Raw genomic sequence first — 20,450 nt, 5'->3', positions numbered from 1 at the left:
AGCCTTTTACACCAACCCTATAAATCAAGGTAAAAGCCATGCTCAGCCTTAAATCTGTGATTTCTGCTGCTGTGACAAGCCCTGTTCCTTCTGGACAGGGGATGGATGGTGGTGCCAACGTACTCAGCGGGGTGGAGCTTCAGCGTGTGTCCGATTGATTTTGGGATGCGACCCTAGGAAGTCTATTAAACTGGAGCTTTTCTTGGTTTGTTTTTCATTCTGCCTTCGTTATCGTTGCTGCTTTACCTTCTCCCGCTTTTCACTGCGGTGACCTGCTGTGGAGTCCCATTGGGAGGGCGCGCTGGGCTGTGGCATTGCTGCCCGCCCGGGACGTGCCGGGCAGCCCGCATCAGTGCAGGCCGGTGGAGACACCTTCTGGGGTTCCGCAGAAGCGATCGAGATGAGCAGGGACGTTTCCCCCTAGGTGAGGACTTCAGGATGTGCTCCATCTTTTCATCTCCCTCCTTTGCCACGCTCTGCTCTTGGCACCCTGGAGGGACAGTGATGCTAGCTGGTGGGCAGAAGAGCCCAGGGACACACTGGTCCTCAACCCCCAGGATGCCTCAGCTCAGACTTGAGCTTCTTTTTGACTTCTTGTAGGGTGAAGCTGGCCTGCCAAGCCCACCCAGCCTGCTCCCTGTGACCTCAGGCTCTCTCCTGTTCATCCCTTTCACAAACTTGTTGAGATCCAGCTTTGGTCTCCTGCAGCGTTTCCCCTAAGGAGAGGCTAGATCAGGAATCTCTCTCTTCCCATGGCTGGGAGCCTTCTGCTTGCCTAACGCTCCCCGAACCAACCTGCTGCTCTCAACTGGTTATTCGCAACGAGTTCTTTGGCTCCCCCCCGCTTCCTAATAATTTTAACCATTGCAGCCGTACCCTTCTTGGTTTGCCAAGCTCTCAGGCTTGACCTTATGAAGACATCTCAAAATGGTGCATGTCCAGATCCCTGCCACAAAGAGAGCTGGAGCACATCTCTCCTCCTTTGCTGTCAGTTACGGGGGGTCAACACAGTTGTCTGTTTGCGGAGCCAATTTTTGAAGTAGCTGGTAAGATTGTAATTGGTGCTGATTACTTTAAATAGCATCTCCAAATTACAGCTGTTGGGGCTCGTTTAATTTTGAACAAAGATGACAAATCGTCTTTCTCGTTAGAGCTACTGATTTGTTCAGAGGGACCTTTGGCCGGAGTCTGATTAAGAAGTGTTTTTCTGTCTGATGGAGAAGCCGAAGCTTCCTACCGCCTCACCTGATGCTTCTAAATCACCTGGCTGAGGTGCAAAGCATGAGGAAGGAGAGGACTTAATGGGTAGTGTTTTGCCATCTGTAAAATGAGAGCAAGTCAGAATAACTCCGGTGAAGTCAGTGGAGACTTCTTCCAAGGCTATCACTTGCCAAGAGAGGCAAGTACTGCTGCCGAAGGGTGATCTCCAGCAAGACCCACTGTGCCTGCAGTGCTGGTGGCTGGCCCTGACTCAGCTTAGGCTGGACCAAGGTGGCTGAGGAGCTTTAGCGCCTGCACCCTGCAAAACCAGACCAGGCATGTCCCGTGGGAATACTCTGAGAGAGGTACAAACCATGTCAGAAGAGCTTGAGGGGCCTCAGCTGCTCCTCTGACTCTTCTCATCAAAAGTGATGGTACAGTTGAGGTCAGTGGGCTTCAGCAGGAGCCGAGGCCTCTCGGCGCACCCCAAAATCAAATCCTGTGGCTCCTGCTTGGAAGGTGCTGGAGCGTTTTGGTTGCTGCCCCAGGAATGTGATACTTCTCTTCAGTAGTAACATCCCTGCGTCCATTCCTACACAATTTCTCTTTTCAAAGAAGAAATCAAAATTCTCCCTCATCTCTCAAAATATTTTTTTTGACTCAAGTAAGTGGCTCTTAAAACTGCTTATTAACTTTGAGTTAATTAATACTCGCTCACAGGGGGACATCCCCAAGACCGCTCACTGCATTCAGATGAACGCCGAATCCAGCTTAATCATTTCCAGCGTGTGCGAGACAGAAATTGGAGGTGTCGGATCTCACTGCAGTGATGTTGCTTCTCTTCTCTCTCTCTCTCCACTGCCTAGTCTGAATTTCAGTGGGTGGTTCAGGAAATACCCAAGCCTTAGCTCAGCAGAGGAATTTATCCTAGCAAAGAAATAGTCGTCGGGGCCATTTGAACAAAATGCAGTTTAATATTTGCTATTGATGAGGGCAAACCATCCCCACCACCTTCCTCAGCTGCTGGCCAGGTGGCCAAGCTCAAGCCCAGTGTTTCCCCATGGTGCACTGGGAAGGGTTTCGGTTTGCTCCGGTGTTCCGTTATTTTGCTTTCAGTTGCAAACACCCTTGAGCTGTCTGTGGCTTGGTCCAAAGTGCCTTTTTAATATGCATCTGATGGCCCCAGGGAGAAATGAAAGTGCATTGTAGGGGTCTGTAAGCCTGTGTAGACGCCTCACGGGCATGCGGTCTGCAGTGCCTTGCCCTGTGATAACCTGAAAAGAGCTCGTGCTTTGTTGAGAGGCTTGTTTGTACCCCCTGCCATGGCTGTGCCTGATGGGTGCACCAGCGGGTGGTCCTTGGAAGGCCAGGCAAGGATGTGAGGGTACATGTGGGTGCCATGCACTAGGGAAGCAGTCTCAGCACTGTTTAATGCGAAGGGGTGGTGGCTTCTGGCCCGTGTCCTCGTTGCTGGCAGGGGCTGTGGGGGACTCGGGTGCTCCCCTTGCAGCGCTGCAGGTTCGGGGTGACGCTCCTGATGTCGATGTCTCTCGCACAGCCTGGGTCGGCAGGGTCACATCGTCCCACGTGAATCTTCACATGGAGTTTGCAGAAGCGGTGTGATTTCTAGCTCCTCTATTTTGGGAGGCGGGTGTGGGAAGCGGTGTGAAGCTGTGTCCCTAGCAGGCTCAGAAACCAGGAGACAGGGTGAGATTTATTTTTTTCTAATGTCTCAGAGGCTGGGGACGATGGGTGGCACAAGCTTGTCCTGGCCGTAGCAGGAAGGACTCCTCTCTCCCCGGTGTCAATCCACCCGTGCTGCCATTAAATGCCCACTGTTAATTCCTGGATGCATTTTGTCTCGTCTGAGGGGTGGCCAGGTTGGATGAGACAGACCCAGAGGGGTTAACACCTTGCTTTCGGCCCCTCCAGCTCCAGGCTGACCTGCTTATGTCGGGAGGCTCCTTGCTTCAGCTCCACGGTGCTGGTGGAGGCAATTCCACAGCCCTTTGGCCTCTCTGGTTTGGGATGGGTCCTCTCTGCAGGTGGAGGAGCTGCTCTCTGCTCCTTGCCTTCCTCCTTGCGTTCACAACCTTGGCCAGAAGGTGCTGGGGAGGAAGAGGAAGAGCTGCCTAAAGCCTGAGCTGATGCTGAGCTTCCTATCTTCCCCCTCCTTCTCCTTTTCTGAGACAGCTCTCTTTCCTTCAGTGCCAAGAAGATTTCTTGTCTCAGAGATCAGAAATAAGGCAGCTTTCTGTTGACACCTTGGGTTCCTCGTTCCCTCCCTTTTCACGTTACACTTGTTATTCATTTTGACTTTCCCCCACTGGAAAAAGTCCCTTGTGGTTCTCTGTGCTTCTCCACAGCAGGACTCGCTAATCACATCATCTCCCAGCACTGGGTCCCAGAGGGCTTCTCCTTTAGAGTGAAAAATATTGTTGTTGTCTAGGCACCGTGGTTCCGTGAAGTTGCCTCAAACCATTCTATAAAACTAAAGGTAATTTAATAAACGATGATGGATTTTCCATCTCAGGGGTTTCTCTCTCCTCAGGAGTTGTTATTAACCCGCAGTATTTATCACAAGCACTCTAAGAGCCGCAGTTTCATTTCCTGGCTAGGATGGATCGCAGCTAGCAGTTTTGGGACAGCCGCCGTGATGATGGCCAGGCTCATGTGCTGAACTGGTTCATGGACCGGTGCATAGCTGGAGGGCTTCCGAGTGCTCCTGGCCCTGGATATTTGTACCCCTATGCTGCAGGCATCTCCTTTATCAGCCAGGGGAAGTAGTGTTGCCCAGAGGCACTGTTGTCACAGCTGAGCTGAATTTATTTCATCCTTACATAGATGCCCAACTTAGTGGCTGCTGGAGGTGTGGATTGGTTTGGTTGCCTAGTGTGAAATGTATTAAGGTGCCTCAGCTGAGAGGAGCGAACGTTATGCAGCTGGGCCTGGAGATGGGTGATGCTCTGCAGGGGCAACTGAATGCCTTTGTCCCCTCCAGTCCTGGTTTGTCCTTCCACGCAGACAGTGCTGAGGTTGTCTTTGGGGTCCCCCATGGGGTCCCAGCAGCAGGCGGAGGGAGGGTTGGGGAGGGGTGACGGCACCGCTGCTCATCGGTCCCTGCTTGGGGAAGCTTCCCTGGGTCAAGCCTTGTTCTTGCATGTGTTTGCAGGAAGGACAAGTCAGGTGAGACCTCTTGGGGCTTGTGAAGAGCAGAGCCGCTCATCCAGAAATGAAAATAATAAGCTACAAAGCTAAGGACAAATATTTATTTGGGAGCAATGTCATTAGAGGCACCAAATTCCCAGCTGGCAATGAATCACAGAATCATTAAGGTTGGAAAAGAGTGTAAGATCATCAAGTCCAACCACCAACCCAACCCCACCATGCCCACTAAACCATGTCCCGCAGTGCCACGTCCACATGTTCCTTGAAAACCTCCAGCGATGGTGACTCCACCACCTCCCTGGGCAGCCTGTTCCAGTGCTTCACCACTCTCTCAGGAAAGACATTTTTCCTAATATCCAGCCTGAACCTCCCCTGGTGCAACTTGAGGGCATTTCCTCTAGTCCTGTCACTTGTCACTTGGGAGAAGAGACCAACACCCACCTCCCCACAACCCCCTTTCAGGTAGTTGTAGAGAGCGATGAGGTCTCCCCTCAGCCTCCTCTTCTCCAGACTGAACAACGCCAGCTCCCTCAGCCGCTCCTCATCAGACTTGTGCTCCAGACCCCTCACCAGCTCCGTCGCCCTTCTCTGGACACGCTCCAGCACCTCAATGTCCTTCTTGGAGTGAGGGGCCCAAAACTGAACACAGCATTCGAGGTGCAAGCACCCAGGTTGCTGTGAAAAAAATCTGCCTTGTTTGCCTATGGGGAACACTTGCAAATCGGCACGGTGACAGGCAGGAATGGTTCGAGTGTGTGGCATTAGAAATAGGAGCAGAGTTACTGTGCAGGGAATGTAATCAGAGTCACCTGGGAACGTTTGAAAAAGTTAAAAACCATATACCTTTTCCTGAGAGATGTTGGTCAACCTATAATCTCAGCTCCATTTGTGAAACGAGCCGTTGAACTGCTTTGCTGAATCATTTGCCAAATTGGTCCTCAACCGGTTTGCGTTTAGAAACTGCTGGGGAGGTAGCCGCGCCGTTGGTAACTGCCATGTCGGTTATAACCTTCTTTCAGCAGAGCTGCTGCCCTTTTAGCGCGAGGTGCTGTTGGAGCCCTTGTTCTGCAGCCGGGGAATACCTGCGGCATGGCAGGGAGCTGTATCTTGTCATCCACGTTTGGTGTATATTGATTCAAAACGACCAAAGCTTTCTTTCCCAAAGTACTAATCGCTGCTGCTCTGGCGCTCATCAGGGATCAATGGGCTGTTTAATTGCGAGTCTCTGCCGGGAATTGTTCGACGTGTCTTTCCGTGTTGCCGTGCGCGTGCGAGGGTGTCCCACGCTGGGCTCTGTGGGTGCCCCGAGCGGTGCTGGGCTCTGTCCGGTCAGGGCACAGCAGGCTGCGGGCTGCACCCCTGCTCCTGCCCCATCGCGCTTTGAGAAAGCCACCAGCATTACTGCTTGCTCGGACTGACCTACGGTTGCGGGAAATTATCAGGGGAAATATTCAGGATGAAGGTGTAGTAGAGGTGTAGTAGTTCTTGCTTTGGCCCTCTGGGTGAGGAAGGATGGTCCGCGGCGGTGGGTGCTTTCAGGAGGGCACTGGTGGGTCTGTACTGGCTCATCGCTGTCCGGTTCTGCCACTTTGCATCTCGGTCTCACGTTTTGTACAGTTTCTGTCCCTTTTCCTTTCCTGCTGCGCTTTTTACCTCCCTATAAGCTATTCTTCTCTGTCCTCTTCCATTTCTCCTTGCAGCCCGTTGCTAGTTGCCTGCACAGCCGCTACAGCAGCATCATCCCTGGGCAGCCCCAAGCGTTGTCCTGCTCCATCCTGGTTTCGGAGCTGCTGGGTCAGACCCATCGCTGAGCTCACCCCACCAGTGCCACACCAGGGGCCGCATTCTGCCAAGGGACCGCTGGTGCAGGCTCTCCTCCTTCCCACTGCAGGTCCGTGACCAAAGTTATGTTCTTTTCCAGGTTCAGCCCTCCAGCACCTAAATTTTTCATCAGACCCCCACCAGCAAAGAAGGAGGGAGCCCTGTCGGAGTGCTCAGCGTCTGCAGAGAGCAGCTCCAGGGTCGGGGGTGCGGAGGAGCCGGCCGAAGTCCTGGCAGCAGCGGGGGATCCTGCCCAAGAGCCAGCAGCTGCAGATGACTCCCTGGGAGCAAAGGTAGATTTTCTTCTGCACCTTCTCTTCCTTGGAGAAGCCCACTCAGATTCTGCTGACTTCCGCTGGGTTTGGGATTTTTTTGGTTTTTGTTTGGTTTGGGTTTTTTTACAACACCAAATGAGGCTTTTATCTGCACCATGATGTGAGGGCTTCCAGTTTCCTTTCTGCACCAAGCCATGCCAAGTACTGGTCTCTATGTAGCACCTTCTCAACCCCAGCTGGAGCCACCCGTTTTCATGCTTCTGGCTTCCCCTAAGAGCCAGTGTTGCAGTGACGGCCACAGAGAGGATTTTTATAAAACAAGGCTTTGCAGACAAAGACGCCTTTGATCTGCTGACCTTCCTGGTGAACCTCGCTGCTTTGGAGCTTGACCTTGGTACTAGTGGGAGCTGGCACCTTGTTCTGCATCGTGTGGGACAGAGGCTGCTCCTGGGGCAATAAAAAAAGGATGTAAGAGAGCTCGAGAGGTTCTGAAAGTGCCAGCGTTGACATTAAGTTCAAGGAGGGGGCTTGCACCTGCTTCCATCCAAATATCAGCAGTTTTAATGCTATAACTCTGCACGTTTTTTCTGAATCAGGAGAAATGATGCCCTGTAGACGTAAAGAATAGCGTGGCTGAATGTTTTTGGATAGAAGCATGAATTCATCTTCATTCCCTGCTTTGTTGCCATGTATGCCCAGGAAGTAAACCAGGGAAATACAAGTGGACCAGGCTAAGTAGGATCCAAAATTGCTTCAAAGGATTCTTCTGGATTCAAAGGATGCTTCTGGATTGCAGTTTCGTCTTCTGCTTGTGTCACTGTACGCAAGCTCCATATAACCTCCGTGGGGAGGTGGGAGACCACAGGCCTAGGAAAGATGCGGGTTAGCATCTTTGGGAATATACGCTTGGCAAAGCTTTGCTAAGCTTGAAAATGTGGAGACAACCGAAAGAGCAATGAAATGAGAGAAAACTCTTCTCTCCCCAGTGCTTTACCTGCTGGGGAGATGTAGCCTCTGATTAGGTCTAAGGATGTCCTGTAAATACTCTTGTAGATTCTGCTGAAGTCAAGGCCACAGCACAAAGCACTTCTTCGCGTTAGTGAGCGAGGGGGTATTAAACTTGAAGAGCAGTCACAAAGCCCTCTTTTATAAATAGGGGTCAGAAGCCCAGGGATGAGGTTCCTTTTGAGAGGTGATGCCTTTGAGGTTAAATACCAGCTCTCAGCTGCTGCAAGACAGAAAGCCATCTCAGCTGCCTTCTTCAGGAAGGTGCCATTGGAGAAGAATGCCCGAGCAGGGATCCTCAGCTCTCCAGCACCGATGAGTGCATGAGATGAAACCTAAGCACCACCTGAAACGGGATAGTTGTGCTGAGCACTTTCTAAGTCCTTATTTTCCTGTTCTTGATGTGTTCCTTGAGCGGGAGTGAGCAAAGCCAGGCTGGCATGAGGGTGCAAAATACCCTTGAGGTCTCTGCCAGGACTCAGTGCTGGGCGCACGCAGCTTCCTCGTGCAAGCTTGCGTGTAGGAAGTGCAGATGGAGCCCATGTCTCATCTGTGGGTGGGCTTGGACCCACGCTCAATTGATGGCACGGGCATACCCCTGCTTGATTTGTGCCCAGGTCCCATCTCAGCTGCTCCTGGCTTGGTGAGGTGGTGGATCCTGCAGCAGAGTGGTCTCACCCAGACCAGGCAGCTGCTTTCTGCAGCCCATGGTGCTTGTTTTCCAGTTGCTACCATCCTCTGCTGCGGAGCTGGAAGGTGCTGTGGAGACTCGGAGCCTGGTGAGGGTCAAGAAGTTGACGCCGTTCATGGAGGTGGAGCGTCTCACCTTTGGAGTGGAGGAGGTAAGTGGGAATCTGACGTGCTTATGTAGCCCCCACTCTCACTGGTGGCCCTCGGTGCGGCTCACGGAGTGGTGTCACAGCCCTCCCAGCACGTCGCGCAGCACTGCTGAATCAACCGGTCATTGGAGAGGCCATGCGGGACATGTCGTAGGGTTGGCCAAGGACGTTACCTGTGCGGCACCTATGGAGGGCATTATTCATCCTGCTGTTCCTAACCAAGTGGTCGATAGGAAAATTTTGCAGTAGATTTTGCTGTAGCATCCTGAGAGAGAGCAGCATGCAAATCAGAGAGCGAGGAGACCTCCCAAATTACTTTGATGTAGTGTATTAATTACTGTATTACTTAATGAGTATGGGAGATTTTTCCCATGGTTTCTCCACTAGAAAGTGTAATGGATGTAGGGTGAGATTAGGATGATTTTGCCTGTGTTTGAGGAACAGGCCCCTCCAGTCATGTCTGTCCTTTGCTTCAAGCCATGGCTCTTCTGCATCCATCTGGATGCTTGACATCTTGATCTCTCCTCCTCTCCCTCCAGATTTTTGACATCGTGCCGCTGTACGGTGTGCTGCAGCCGGGCGAGAGCCAGCGGGTTACGTTCACCTTCTTTGGCCACGCAAACATCGTCGCCAGCGTCACTGCGGTGTGCAAGGTGGAGGGCGGCCCGACTTACAAGATTTCGCTGAGTGGGGAGGCTTCGCTCATCGACTATCTCCTAGATGTTACGGAGATCGACTGCGGGCTGCAGGTACCGCGCACTTCTCTTGGCAGAGGTCTTTGAAACCATCGCTGGCGGGTTGCTGCCCACCTAGGTCTAGGGCTCTCTCCCCTTCCCAGCTACTTTGTCAGCTGTATGGCTTGGAAGTACAACCTTTGAGCAATACATCCTGCATCCAAGGTGGTTTTTAACGGCCATCTCCATCCCCTCCAAAGTTGGGAATTCCTGGGGCAGGCAGGATCCCGGTGGTGATCTCCAGAGGGACATGCCCCAAGACATCCAGCCACTGATCCACTCCTAAAGCCTGAGGTGCAAGGAGATGCTCTTTTTCAGTGCTCTCGATTAATCAACAAAATAAACCAGGGAGGGAGTTAACTTGGGCTTCCCGTCACTGTAGCTGGAGAGAGTTTCCCAGAAGAATCCCCACTTTACTTCTTTGCATTTAAAAACCCCATTGATATTTCCAGCTGTTGGCCCTGCATGTGTTGCACTGTCTGTCTCCCTTTTTGCTGGTATTTTGCTTGCAAGTACTTGTATGCAGGTGCCTTTTCCTCTGAAATGCCTCCGTCTTTGTTTCAGCTAGCTGTTCGATGACACCTTAAAGCGCAGAGGGCTTGTATCCCCTGGTTTCTTTGTTACTGCTCTTTACATGGTTGTCATTGCACCTCTGCGTGCTGCCCTAAATATCTGTTCCTGTGTAGGGCTAAGAGGTGCCCTGTGGCTGTGGGTTCCCCGGGTTAACCCGGGAGATTCAAGTGCCCGTATGTCCTCTGCAGTCCCTGCTGCTGCGTTGGGTTCGTTTCCTTTCAAGCCAATGAAAGAGGAAGGAGATTCCCAGCATCAGGCCTGTGTCTGTAACTTCCCGCTCCTCTGTCCTCTCTTCAGCTGTTTAACAAAGTCATCGAAGCAGAGGTCACCCTGCAGAACAGCGGCAAGGTGGGCTTCACCTACGCGGTGCTCAGCCCCAGCGCGGCCGCTGCCGACAGCCCTCTGCCCGGCGTGCCCCTGGTCGTGCCCAGCACGGTGAGTACGGAGGTAGCACAAGCGATTAACCCTGGCCCTTTGTCAGGCTGCCTAGGAGAGGGTTACAGGGGAAAAAAGGGAAAAAAGCCATGAAAAACCCTGCAAAAGCAGCCAGGAGAGAGAGGGCTGTAAGCAATTGCTGCTGGGGGGCAGAGAAGGTCAGGCAGGCGTGGTCCTAATAGACTGCCTTGAATGGCCTTTGCTGGCGGGTGGCTCTGCTGTCATTCAGCAGCCACGGGCGGGAGGCACGAGTGCTTTGGTAGCTCTCCGGACCCCAGCTGCTGAGCTCTCTGCTTGTGCCGGCACTGGCGCTGGCCGGTGCAGGCTCTCCCGAGGGTCACCGTACCCGGGTTGTGTGATCGGAGAGGACTTAGTCCTTGTCCCTGCCTGTAACAAACCCTGCCTGCCCCCTGCCAGCACTGACCGGGTGAGACTTCAATACTCTCTGGCTTGGGCATGACGCTCTTTGGCCAAAAATTGTAACAGCCCCTGTGCCAGTCCCTCGCTCCTCCAGCTTTGCTGCTCTGCAGCAGCTTTGTGGGGCAGTGAGGGGGCCAGGGAGGAGCAGGGCTGGAATAGCAAGGAGAGGAGTTTGCAGCATCCCACCATCCCAGCTTCTCAGTCCTGCATGGATGTCTTTGAGCTGAAACAGTGTTCCTATCTTGGACGCTTTTTGCGATGGGAAGAGGAAGCCAAATGGCTTTCACATTCCCTCATGCCTGTCTCCTACAAGGGATGACACACTGATGCCCTCTTTCTGCGAGCTTCCCAACACACAGCTCTGCACGGACCCGCGCAGTTGTTGCTGTAACGGCGTTGTCGGCCCTGGCAGCTTGACAGGGCTCACTTTCACTCCAGTTGTGTTGTGCGCTGGAGTAAGGGCTCAGGGGACGAAGTGGCAGGATCCGTCCCGCTCTGTAGCTCGTCCCTGCAGCATGGAGGGGAGCGGGGAGCCGAGGGTCCAGCCCCATGTGCGGAGGGCGAGCCGAGGAAAGCTGCGGCTGTGTCCTGTCATCCAGAGCTGTGTTGCCATCTGCTTGTGTTTGCTCTCAACCTGGCTGGTGTGAGCCCAGCCCGGGGATCGGACAGTCCTTCTGGAAGCCCGGAGAGGAGGTGACCTTCCTGGCAACGCCTTCTTCCCTAGATCTCATTCTAGTCCCTGCTCCTGCGTTTCCAGAGATGTATGTTTGCCGGTCATCGTGAGCCCAGATAGGCTCGTGCACCCTCGGTGTAACCGCACAGGCAGGAGATGTTTGGTTGGGGTCGTTAATAAGGGGCGAGGCCCTTCGGCACCAGCCTGGGAACCACCGACGTGCTGTGAGAGGAGCTGCTGGCTCTGCTGAGAGCGCAGGCAGTTCACTCCTCTTCCACAGCGGCTGGTAAAAGAGCTTTTATTTCTTCAGTCTGGCTCTGGCTAGCAGAGAGTGAACACCGTTAGCAGAAGAGCTGTGCTCCTGCTGAGCGCAGGGCAGTCTGTGCTGTGGGAATGCATCCCTACAGGCCCTCTGAAGGACACGCTGCATCCTGGTGTAGGAGACTTGAGCTTTTGGGTAGAAGAGAGCTAGAAGGCGATGTTGTCTGATGCTTTTTTCTCTTTGAGAACCTGCCTTCTCCTCTCAGCGTGTCTATCGTCTGAGCCATCCCTCCACCAAACCCTCTTTGATTTGCATTCCCTCCCTCTTCTCCCACACCCTGCAGGGTTACCTTGGACCTGGCAAGCAGCACGTGTTGAAAGTCTATTACCTGCCGGGAGTGCCTGGAATCTTCTTTAAGACTTTCGAGATCCAAGTGGGTCACTTAAAACCAAAAGAAATCTCCCTGAAAGGAGAGGGGAGTTTTCCCAGGATCTCCTTGGACTTGCCCAGGAACATCGAAGGTGAGCACTGCCTGTCTGCTCCCCAGGGAGGTCCTCGGCTTTTTCCCCCATGTCATATGGCCATAGGGCAGTTCCCACCCATCTCCAGCAAGCCTGGAGGTTTCAGGGCTGTCAGACTGACACTCAACCCTCTGGTTGTTTCCCAAGTCTCTAGCAGACGAGCCCACGTGGGCTTTGCCCCGGGAACCATCCTGCAGAGCTTGCCAGCGTATCTGTTGGTGGCCTGCAAAGATGATGCCTAGACAGAAAAGCTTGGGAAAGCTGTCAGGCTGGCAGGGATTTTGGCAGGGTTGGCTTTGCATCACATTGCGGGCGATGAGATGCTCCTATGTGGGGCGGAAGATGGGTGGGAGTGAACATCAGGATTCAGAGGGGAGTCGCAGCATCCATTTTCCATAGGTTGCTCGAGGAGTTAGTTTCTGGGAGAGCCCAGCATCGGGGGAGTGGGACTTCCCAGCTTAAGTGAGAATGGTGCTGCGCTCACCCTTCTATTTGTGGATGTTTTCTTCCTTCAGGAAACGAAAAGTATGAGAGGATCCTCAGGGAGGTGAAAGAGAAGATGAAAAAGGATGGCCAGAGAGATGAAGCAGCTGTTCTGGTGGAGGCTGCAGCCGTGGAGCCACCCACGGACGACTCGGGCACCGTGGTGAGAACGGCTGCTGCCCCATTTGTCATGTGCCACCCTCCCGCCGTGTCACTTGGGCCCCTTGCACCCTGCAGCAGGCTTCCTGGGGCCCTGCTGGCACTTGGGACCTCCCTGCCCGCATCTGGCCATGATCAGGCATCAGCTCAGCATTGCCCCGGGGGCTGCCCACCTCTGGTAGCTGTCCCTCCTGTAGATGCACCAGCTTCCAGACTACCGCAGGGGGAGATCCTGAAGACCATGCTCATGTGATTGAATTTATGGTACTCTGTGAATGGAGGTGCAGGTCATGGCTGGGGTGTTTGTGGCTCACACCCCAAGCCCTGCCAGGTTTACAGAGCTTCATAGCAGCAGCCTGACTGTGCCCTGGGACCGCGCTGTCAGTGTTTGTCTCCAAGAGGCACCAGCTTTGTCGTGGTTCCATTTTGGAGAGAGCTTTTGTCCAAGCTGCTTTGGCAGTGGCTGGGGGCAGGCAAATACTTGGAACGCTGGCAGGTTCCTGGCTTGTCTGTCTGTTTGTCTGGCCAGATCAGCTTTTATAACAGTGACCGGATGGGCGAAGATGCTGGAGTTCATTTCCCCCCAGATAAGGTCCTGGCTAGGAGAGCAGGAGGTTTCAGAGACACTGAGCAGGGAGACAGGTGGACCCCATCACCTCCTTGAACAAAAGCAGGGTGGGATCCTCTTTCAGAGACAAGCCTCTCCCTTGGGAAGGACCTTTGCTAACCAGCCACTGTCTTTGCTTTCCTCAGTTTGACATTTGGCTGCAGATGCAGATGGAGCAGCTGCTGGTAGAGGAACACGCCCTGGAGCAGCAAAAAGCTCTTGCCTCTGGTTCCCCGCAGGACACTGTCTTTGACCAGCGTGCTCGTCGGAGGCTTCTCAAGTTAGTGGGGACTCCCGTACCCTATCTCCTGGCACCCCGAGGGTAACACCCGGCGGCACACCCCTGCTTCTGAGAGCTCTTTGTGTTTGCAGAGCTGGGAATAGCTGGGGACTTCAGAAAGGGTCTGATCCTGATGGATTTACGTGTTCCCTGTGAGCAGCTGAGTGTCCTCACCTCTATAGTGCCACCCCGAGCTTTGGGGATGCTCAGCTCCCCACAGATGATGGGTTCTGTTCTTAGAGCTAAGGGGGTCCAGTGCAGACCACCAAGCCCATCCAGACAGCCCAGGCACCATCCCTGCTGACCAGCTCCGAAAGAGGCAACTCAAAGCTGGCATCTTTGTTCCAACTAACAGCTCACACTAAACAAAAAGAGCAGGGAACGGCACAGGTTGACAACCCCTTGAGAAGCCCTAAATCGGGTGGCTTGGGTGCTGGTGGGACTGCAGGGCTCACCTAGGTAACTTGGTCCTTCCTTTTGCTCCTTCATGATGAGAGACGGGCACCGTAGGCTCCAGTTCAGGAAGAAGAGGCTCTGCAAAACAGATGGTTTAGGTGTTTTCCTGAGTGGGATTGCTCTGGCAAAGGACCTTCCCACGAATCTTGGAGGTGTTGGTTACTGCATTTACCGGTGCTCCTCTGGGGACAGATCTGGTTGCAGAGCAGTGCAACCTAATTTTTTGTTAAGGTCCCATTGGTAGCTGACAAAACCTAGGACCTAGACTCCCCATGACTTACCAAAGACTTATTACCAGGTGGTCAGGCTTGGGTTTCACTGGCTAGAGTTGAGTTTTTACAGCAGTGAATACAGAAATATCCATTTTATTTGCATCGTCCATCCACTTGGAAACATAGCCAGGCTGTGGTTTAAGGGCTCTCCTTACTCCTCCTTTCAGAGCTGAGCTGCCCGAGTATGTCCTGGACTTTGGCTATGTCATTCTCGGGAACATCCACACGCGTGTTGTGAAGATCACCAACACCGGGCAGTTCCCCGTGACCTTTTGCGCCGATGGACGGGTCCTGTGTGACACAGGTAACCAGTGCTGGGGAGACTTCACGTGGGCTTGAAGGAGCTGTCTCTGACAGATTGGCTTAAGCCACTGGACATGGGGACGTTTTTTGAGTGCTTGTTTGTATAGCTTTGTCCTCCTTAGTATCCCCTGCTTGGTGCTTTGGAGCCTGAGTTCTCCTGGCCAGCAGTGCCCAGAGACGTGGCCTGCCTGTGGCTGCCCTAACACGTGATTGCAGGGGCTGGATGTGCTGATCACTGTGGTCACCTCTCAGCATCTTCTGCTCTTGGCTACCGTGAACATCATCTGAGTTTTTGTGCACGCAGTGGGTTTGCGTTGCAAACAGACGGCCCCTTGGTGGTTTGGAAGTGCTTTGGTTTAGAGTTCATAATGTCACAGCACTTCTGTTCAGCCTTTATTGAGCAAACAGCCTGTGAGGTCCTCTGGTGTATCAAAATAGGCTTCCGAAACAGGCCTTGAGGTAAGGCTGCAGTGCCATCAAACGGTGACTCGCTGTGTCTGAGGGCTGGTCAGGTGTCTCCTCTAAGTTGTTTTCCAGGGAGCACCACAGCACGGGGGAATCGTAGTTGGAAGTTCTCCTTTGGAGAGGTCTGGGCATCCTTCCCTGGGATGCCTGATAAGGAATTACCAGTGTTCCTCAGCTAATGTTTCCTTTTTACCATGCGGACCTTGGCTTGTGGCTGTGAAAAGCCTTTCTCCTGGAGCGGTGACAAAGGAGAAAGAGTGGCAGGCTTCTCCGGAGAGGCAAAGAGCCCTCTTCTTCACAGAGCTGCCAGCCAGGACACCCGTATGGCCTTAACGTGCTTGTGACACATTTCATGTCGCTTGAGTGTCTCAGCTGTTTTATTTTCCTCTGTTCAAGGTTTCAGCGTGGACCTGGACCGTGTGAAGCACCTGCCCTACTGCAAGACTGAGACGTTTGAAGTGCGCTTTGACCCACAAAGTGCCAACCTGCCCCTGGGAGAGGTGGACGTGCTCCTGCCCATCAAGGTACCTCATGGTCCCTCACCTCCCTCTGCCCGCACCACCTTTTGGGGCAGGCAGCAGGTTGGGGACAGCAGTAGGTGTCACTCAGGCTCTCAGCTGGATGCTCTGTCCTTTGCTAGGTAGCAGAAGGCCCCACGTTTCATGTCCGCCTCCGTGCCTACGTGACTGTGCCGTCCCTCTGCCTCTCCAGGGAGAGACTGGAGTTCTCCGCTGTCCAGTGTGGGCAGTGCCGGGAAGAAACTGTGCAGCTCCACAACCAGCTCCAGGTCCCCTGTAAATGGTTCATCACTGTGATTGAGCCTGTTAAGAAGGTAAAGCGCAGACGACGTGTAGCGCCTAACTTCTTGGTTGAGTTTTCATTGCCTCTCTTGCCTTTTCTGCCCCTGTGGCTGCCTGAGCACTTGGGCTACAGCTCGTGTGAGGAAGCTTTAGAGAGTACCGAGCAAATCTGGTTCTCCTGGACCTGTTCACTAGCTGATGCTTCACTTCTCTGCCATCTTCCCCCGTTCCTCCTCCGAGGGCAGTGCCTCCCCATCTGCCTGCCCTGCCTATATGTCTTCCCTCCAGCTGTAGAGCAGTGGTGGCTGCGGCTGGTTTGGATGCGGGTGCTCTCAGCACCGTGAAAGTATCTCAGAGCACTGCAGGACCCGAGGGTCTGTCCTCGCAGACCGAGGAGACCTCACACAATTGTTTTTTTGCGCTCAGGGGGACAAGCATTTGCCGGTGAGGGTGCGTCGGAAGCTGTTCCAGGAGTGGAAGACCAAGCCCCGTGTCTTCAAGGTGTTGCCCTCGGCTGGAACCCTGGCTCCGGGAGAGCGATGCAATGTGCGAGTCAGGTTTTCACCCGTGGAAGAGGTGAGATTGGCAGGTGTCACCCCCAGGAGGTGTGGCAGGGCAGTGTGGTAACTAGCCCAGCTCAGGGAGCCCGAGAGGAGGTCTATCTGCACATGGAGCTTTCTGCAAGTCCCATACCACCGTGCCTCAGTTTCCCCTGCAGCGCACTCTTCTGAGAGGGGCTTTGAAATGCCAATGAGGAGCTGGCACAGAGAGCATCAAGGCACTGCAGTGCAGCTCCCTCTCGGTGCATGGGGGGGAAATCTGCCTGTTTCCCCTCGTCTTCCCCCTTTCATGGGCATGTTTGCAGACAGGAACACCCTGGTGCAGAGCAGCTGGCACGCTCGCAGGGGATAACTAACCCTGGAAGGGCTGAGCTAGGCTAATCCTGCTGCTGGTACCAGCAGACAAAACAGCCACCAGACCCCTTTCTGGGCATGGCAGGACAGTCACCTGTAGTGGTATGCTGCCAGCAGTCCCTGTGGCTCTGGCCCAGCCTGCCTGCATGTTCCCAGGTAGTTTGGGAGTCAGCATAAAGGACGGAGTGCTCCCAGAGGTAGTTTGCATGTGGCCACCATGAGTTGGAAACTGGCAGTGTGTAACAGTATGGACATGAGTGTTTCCACGCCTAGGAAGCGTCCCAGGGATGTTTGAATTGCTAGCAGAGCTGTAACCATCTTGTCTCTGGCTTTAATCAGAGCCAAGCCCTGAGCATAGAGGAAGACCCTTATTTCTAGCCCATGAGAGCTCATCTGCCTCCTTCATGTAGCTGATGTTTGCCTGATGCAGCGGTGCCAGGACTGTGTCTGGGCAACATAACCCTGAAGAAGGAGGTGAAGCAGCCCCTGAGTCCTGTGGGAGCTGAGTCCCCCCGCGAGGACCTTTCTTATGAGCATTGCGCTCCCTCGTGACTAGGTGGAAACATCTGATAGTCCATTTTAGATCCATCCATAGATACCCAAATATGCAGTTCCACTTCACACCAGGATTCATCCCAGTTCCTCAGAGCCAGCATGCAGGTGCCATAGCCCCTGCTATAAGTTAATATCTGTTTTCCATTCAGCTTAGAGGTACTGGTAACATCCCTGACCTTGGGGCAAGGGTTGAATTTGAGGCCCTGTCACCTGGGACTTCATGGAGGAGCTTTCTGCACTTCTCTCTTTTCAGAAGTCCTACAGAAGCGAGATGAAGATTAACATTTGCCAGCGCACCCAGCCCCTCCAGCTGCTGGTCTCGGGGCAGGGGCTGGAGCCACAGCTGGAGTTCAGCCCCGCGGTGCTTGACCTGGGAGCAGTGCTGCCATACAGCCGTGGGGCGGCGGGGACGGTCGTAGTGAAGAACCCCTGTGAGTTCCCCATCGAGTTTTACTCGCTGGAGTTCGACCAGCAGTACCTTGCTGAGGAGCAGGTGAGAGGGAAGGTCTGGTCCCCACATGCATAATCCCGTAGCTCCACAGTGCTCCAGCGTTCCCAGGCTTGTGCCGGGGAGACGGAGGCAGTCCCCAGGGCAAAGCCTGGTGGCATTTCAGGGTTAGCCAGCTGGGCTGGCAGGCTGTGGGGGGGCTTGGATAGTCCGTGTTGTTGGGAGGAAGGAATGAGGGAGAAGATGGGTTGGCTGGGGAGTCTGTTCATGGGATGGAGGTCAAGAAACACATCCCATACATGGTTTCTCTTCCCTACGCACACAGATCCTGCAGACGCTGAAGGACTACGATTGCCACAACACCTTATTGCTGCCTCCACGTGCCCCGGGTGAGAAGCTGCCCCCGGAGGTGCTGGAATACTACCAGCACCAGAAGAGACTGCAGGGTGAACAGGCACAGTCCAAGACGGGGGAACCAGCGGGCCAGGACAATGGTGAGGGTTTGGCATTGGCTGTCCTGAGTGTGGACACAGCAGGGAGTCCAGCCCAACCTCCCCTGAGCTCTCCGTGACCATGTTCTCCACGGAAAGTCCATGCTTTTAGCAGCCACCTCTTCCCCAGCTCGGGGGAGGAATTCCTGGGTGAAAGGAATTCCTGGGGCTTGGAATGCGCATCCTCTACCAGCCCTGAGTGCAGCCTAAGCAAGCTCATATCTGCCTGCCATGGACTGGGGAAATAATCAAGATATCTCCTTGTGTCCCTCATCCACAAGGAGTAGGGCTGGATGAGTTCTTCAGCCGGTAGAACCAGGTCTAATTTCAGTAGCTATTTGATATTTGCTCCTTCCCAGCACCAAAAGCACAAGCTCAAAATTCCCCTGAGGGCAGAGAGAGCCTGGGCAGGTTTTCCTGGGCAGGGAAGCTCTGCCTTGGGAGCTTCCCTTCTTGGGAAATTTTCCGTCGTTTGCAATTGGCCATGCGAAGTGGCGAATGGCAAAGAGCAGATTGCCTGGCCATGTTCACCCTCTTCTTCCCTCCCCATGTCCTTCCTCCTCAGCAAACCTTGAAGACGTCCGGACGCGGTCAGATGAAGGAGGAGAGCGCTCTGCTGGGATTGTTGACACCATCTCATCCCATAGCTCAGTCGTTCCCTCCACCATTTTTGATGAAAGCCCCTCCAACAAGGTGGTCTTTAAATCTGAATGTGGAGAAGAGGAGGAGGAAGGTGCAGACAAAAGACACGGGACAGGTAATAACCCGAAGCCCTTCACCTATTTTACGTCTGTTGTGGCAACAGGGCCTCAGTAGTGGACTTCAGCGTCACCTCCATCACTTCACTGCAGCCTGGTGCCATCTTCGCTCCTGTGGGCCCTGAATCCACTCTTGCATCTGAAGTCTGTAGGATCCTGAGAAGAGTCTGGGGCAGGGACAAGGGAGAGGCCAGGGAGGTTTTGCCCAGCTTTGCCAAACGAGCGCCTTTTCTCCCAGGAGCTGCTGGGATCAGGATGGCGGTGGTCCCTTTCCTAGGCAGGGCAGCGCGCTCTCTGTCCTATATGACGTTGCAAGCCAAGATGGCTTTGGCTGACCTTCCAAGGGCAAAGGTGGCAACTCTTTGTAAATGCTGTTATGGTGAATTCAGAGCCCAGCACATCTGCGGCTCTAATATTCCTAAAGCATCCAGCTTTTGGATAATCGCTTGATTCCCAAATGGAGGAGCTCCCTTGGGACTGTGTAATATGCCCAGTTCTGCCTGTCCCCCCCTTACTCAGCAGGACCTGGGACCAAACTCCCATGAGGACCATGTTGACAGTCCAGGGAAGGAGACTTGGCCCAGTCCTTTTAGGTATTGCCAGATGCTCGTTCTTTCCTCTTTCTGCCATCTCGTTTACTATACTCTGAACAGGAACCTCTCCCAGCATCTAGGGCAGACCCTGCTCTGCACAAGCCTTAAGGAAGGGGACGGGGAGACCCTGGGCGTGACGTTGTTTTTGGCAGAGTCTTCTCTGCCAGGATCTGAGGGGATGGGGAGGATGATCAGCATCACAGGTAGGCAGGAGGCTGACTTTTCTACCCGGTCCCGCACAGCAGAGCATCGGCAAAGCACCGCCAGCAGCAAGGAGGCCGCGGGAGAACTGGATGACAGCCCTGTCTATAGGGCTATCGCCCGCCACCTTGGCATCGATATCTCTGCAGAAGGGCGCGCAGCCCGAAACCGCAGAGGGATTGTCGTCATCGTCCACGGGGCACCCCTGACAGGTACGTGAGCTGCAGCCCTTGGCTGCAAGGAGTGGGGGAAGCAGGAGAGGAGTATCCTGGTGGACCGTGCTGCCTGGTTGATCAGTTGAAGCGAAGCGAGGTAAGCCACAGCTTTGCTGGTACGTTAAACAGTCCCAGGCCTTCACCTCGCCGGCGCAAGTGGCGTGGCTCATCTTGTGTCCATACAGCCAGGCTCTGGTTCCCCCAAACAGGGTGGCCACGTCCCCGTTGCCTTGTTGGGACCACGTTGCCTAGTGTCCATGTTGCCTTGTGGGAGCAGTCCCTAGCCCATACTGACCCCCAAACCGTGCCCAGACGTTACCCGAGGCAGCGCCATCCAGCACAGGCTAGCAAATGGTCTGAATGGTGGTGGGACAGGGCTCCAAAGCCTGGCCCAGGGTTGAGGTTGCCACAAGGGACGAAGTCTTTAGGTGAATGTGAAGTGGAGATGATCCACCTGGCTCTAGAGGACAACACTTCTAACCATGCTCAAGCTGCCTCCCTTGTGGTTTCCCCTAAAGTGGCAT

General features: G+C 54.0%; 1 protein-coding gene across 1 annotated transcript in view; it reads left to right on the top strand.

Annotated features, from left to right (window-relative positions):
• The window catches only part of LOC132318653 (hydrocephalus-inducing protein homolog), a 147,800-nt gene that overhangs the window by 89,966 nt on the left and 37,384 nt on the right, over window positions 1-20,450 (top strand). The window contains exons 23-37 of the mRNA XM_059826626.1: window positions 6,290-6,482; window positions 8,195-8,311; window positions 8,848-9,057; window positions 9,913-10,050; window positions 11,749-11,926; window positions 12,442-12,572; window positions 13,322-13,455; window positions 14,351-14,487; window positions 15,348-15,475; window positions 15,592-15,783; window positions 16,178-16,327; window positions 17,474-17,713; window positions 17,994-18,162; window positions 18,725-18,916; window positions 19,753-19,923. Coding sequence (XP_059682609.1) covers window positions 6,290-6,482; window positions 8,195-8,311; window positions 8,848-9,057; window positions 9,913-10,050; window positions 11,749-11,926; window positions 12,442-12,572; window positions 13,322-13,455; window positions 14,351-14,487; window positions 15,348-15,475; window positions 15,592-15,783; window positions 16,178-16,327; window positions 17,474-17,713; window positions 17,994-18,162; window positions 18,725-18,916; window positions 19,753-19,923 — 2,480 coding nt within the window. The remainder of the gene's footprint in view (window positions 1-6,289; window positions 6,483-8,194; window positions 8,312-8,847; window positions 9,058-9,912; window positions 10,051-11,748; window positions 11,927-12,441; window positions 12,573-13,321; window positions 13,456-14,350; window positions 14,488-15,347; window positions 15,476-15,591; window positions 15,784-16,177; window positions 16,328-17,473; window positions 17,714-17,993; window positions 18,163-18,724; window positions 18,917-19,752; window positions 19,924-20,450) is intronic.

This window comes from Gavia stellata, chromosome 18 (assembly GCF_030936135.1).
Source record: "Gavia stellata isolate bGavSte3 chromosome 18, bGavSte3.hap2, whole genome shotgun sequence".
NCBI lineage: Eukaryota > Metazoa > Chordata > Aves > Gaviiformes > Gaviidae > Gavia > Gavia stellata.
Note: the sequence above shows the minus strand (reverse complement) of the source record. Positions and strands in the feature narration are given on the sequence as shown.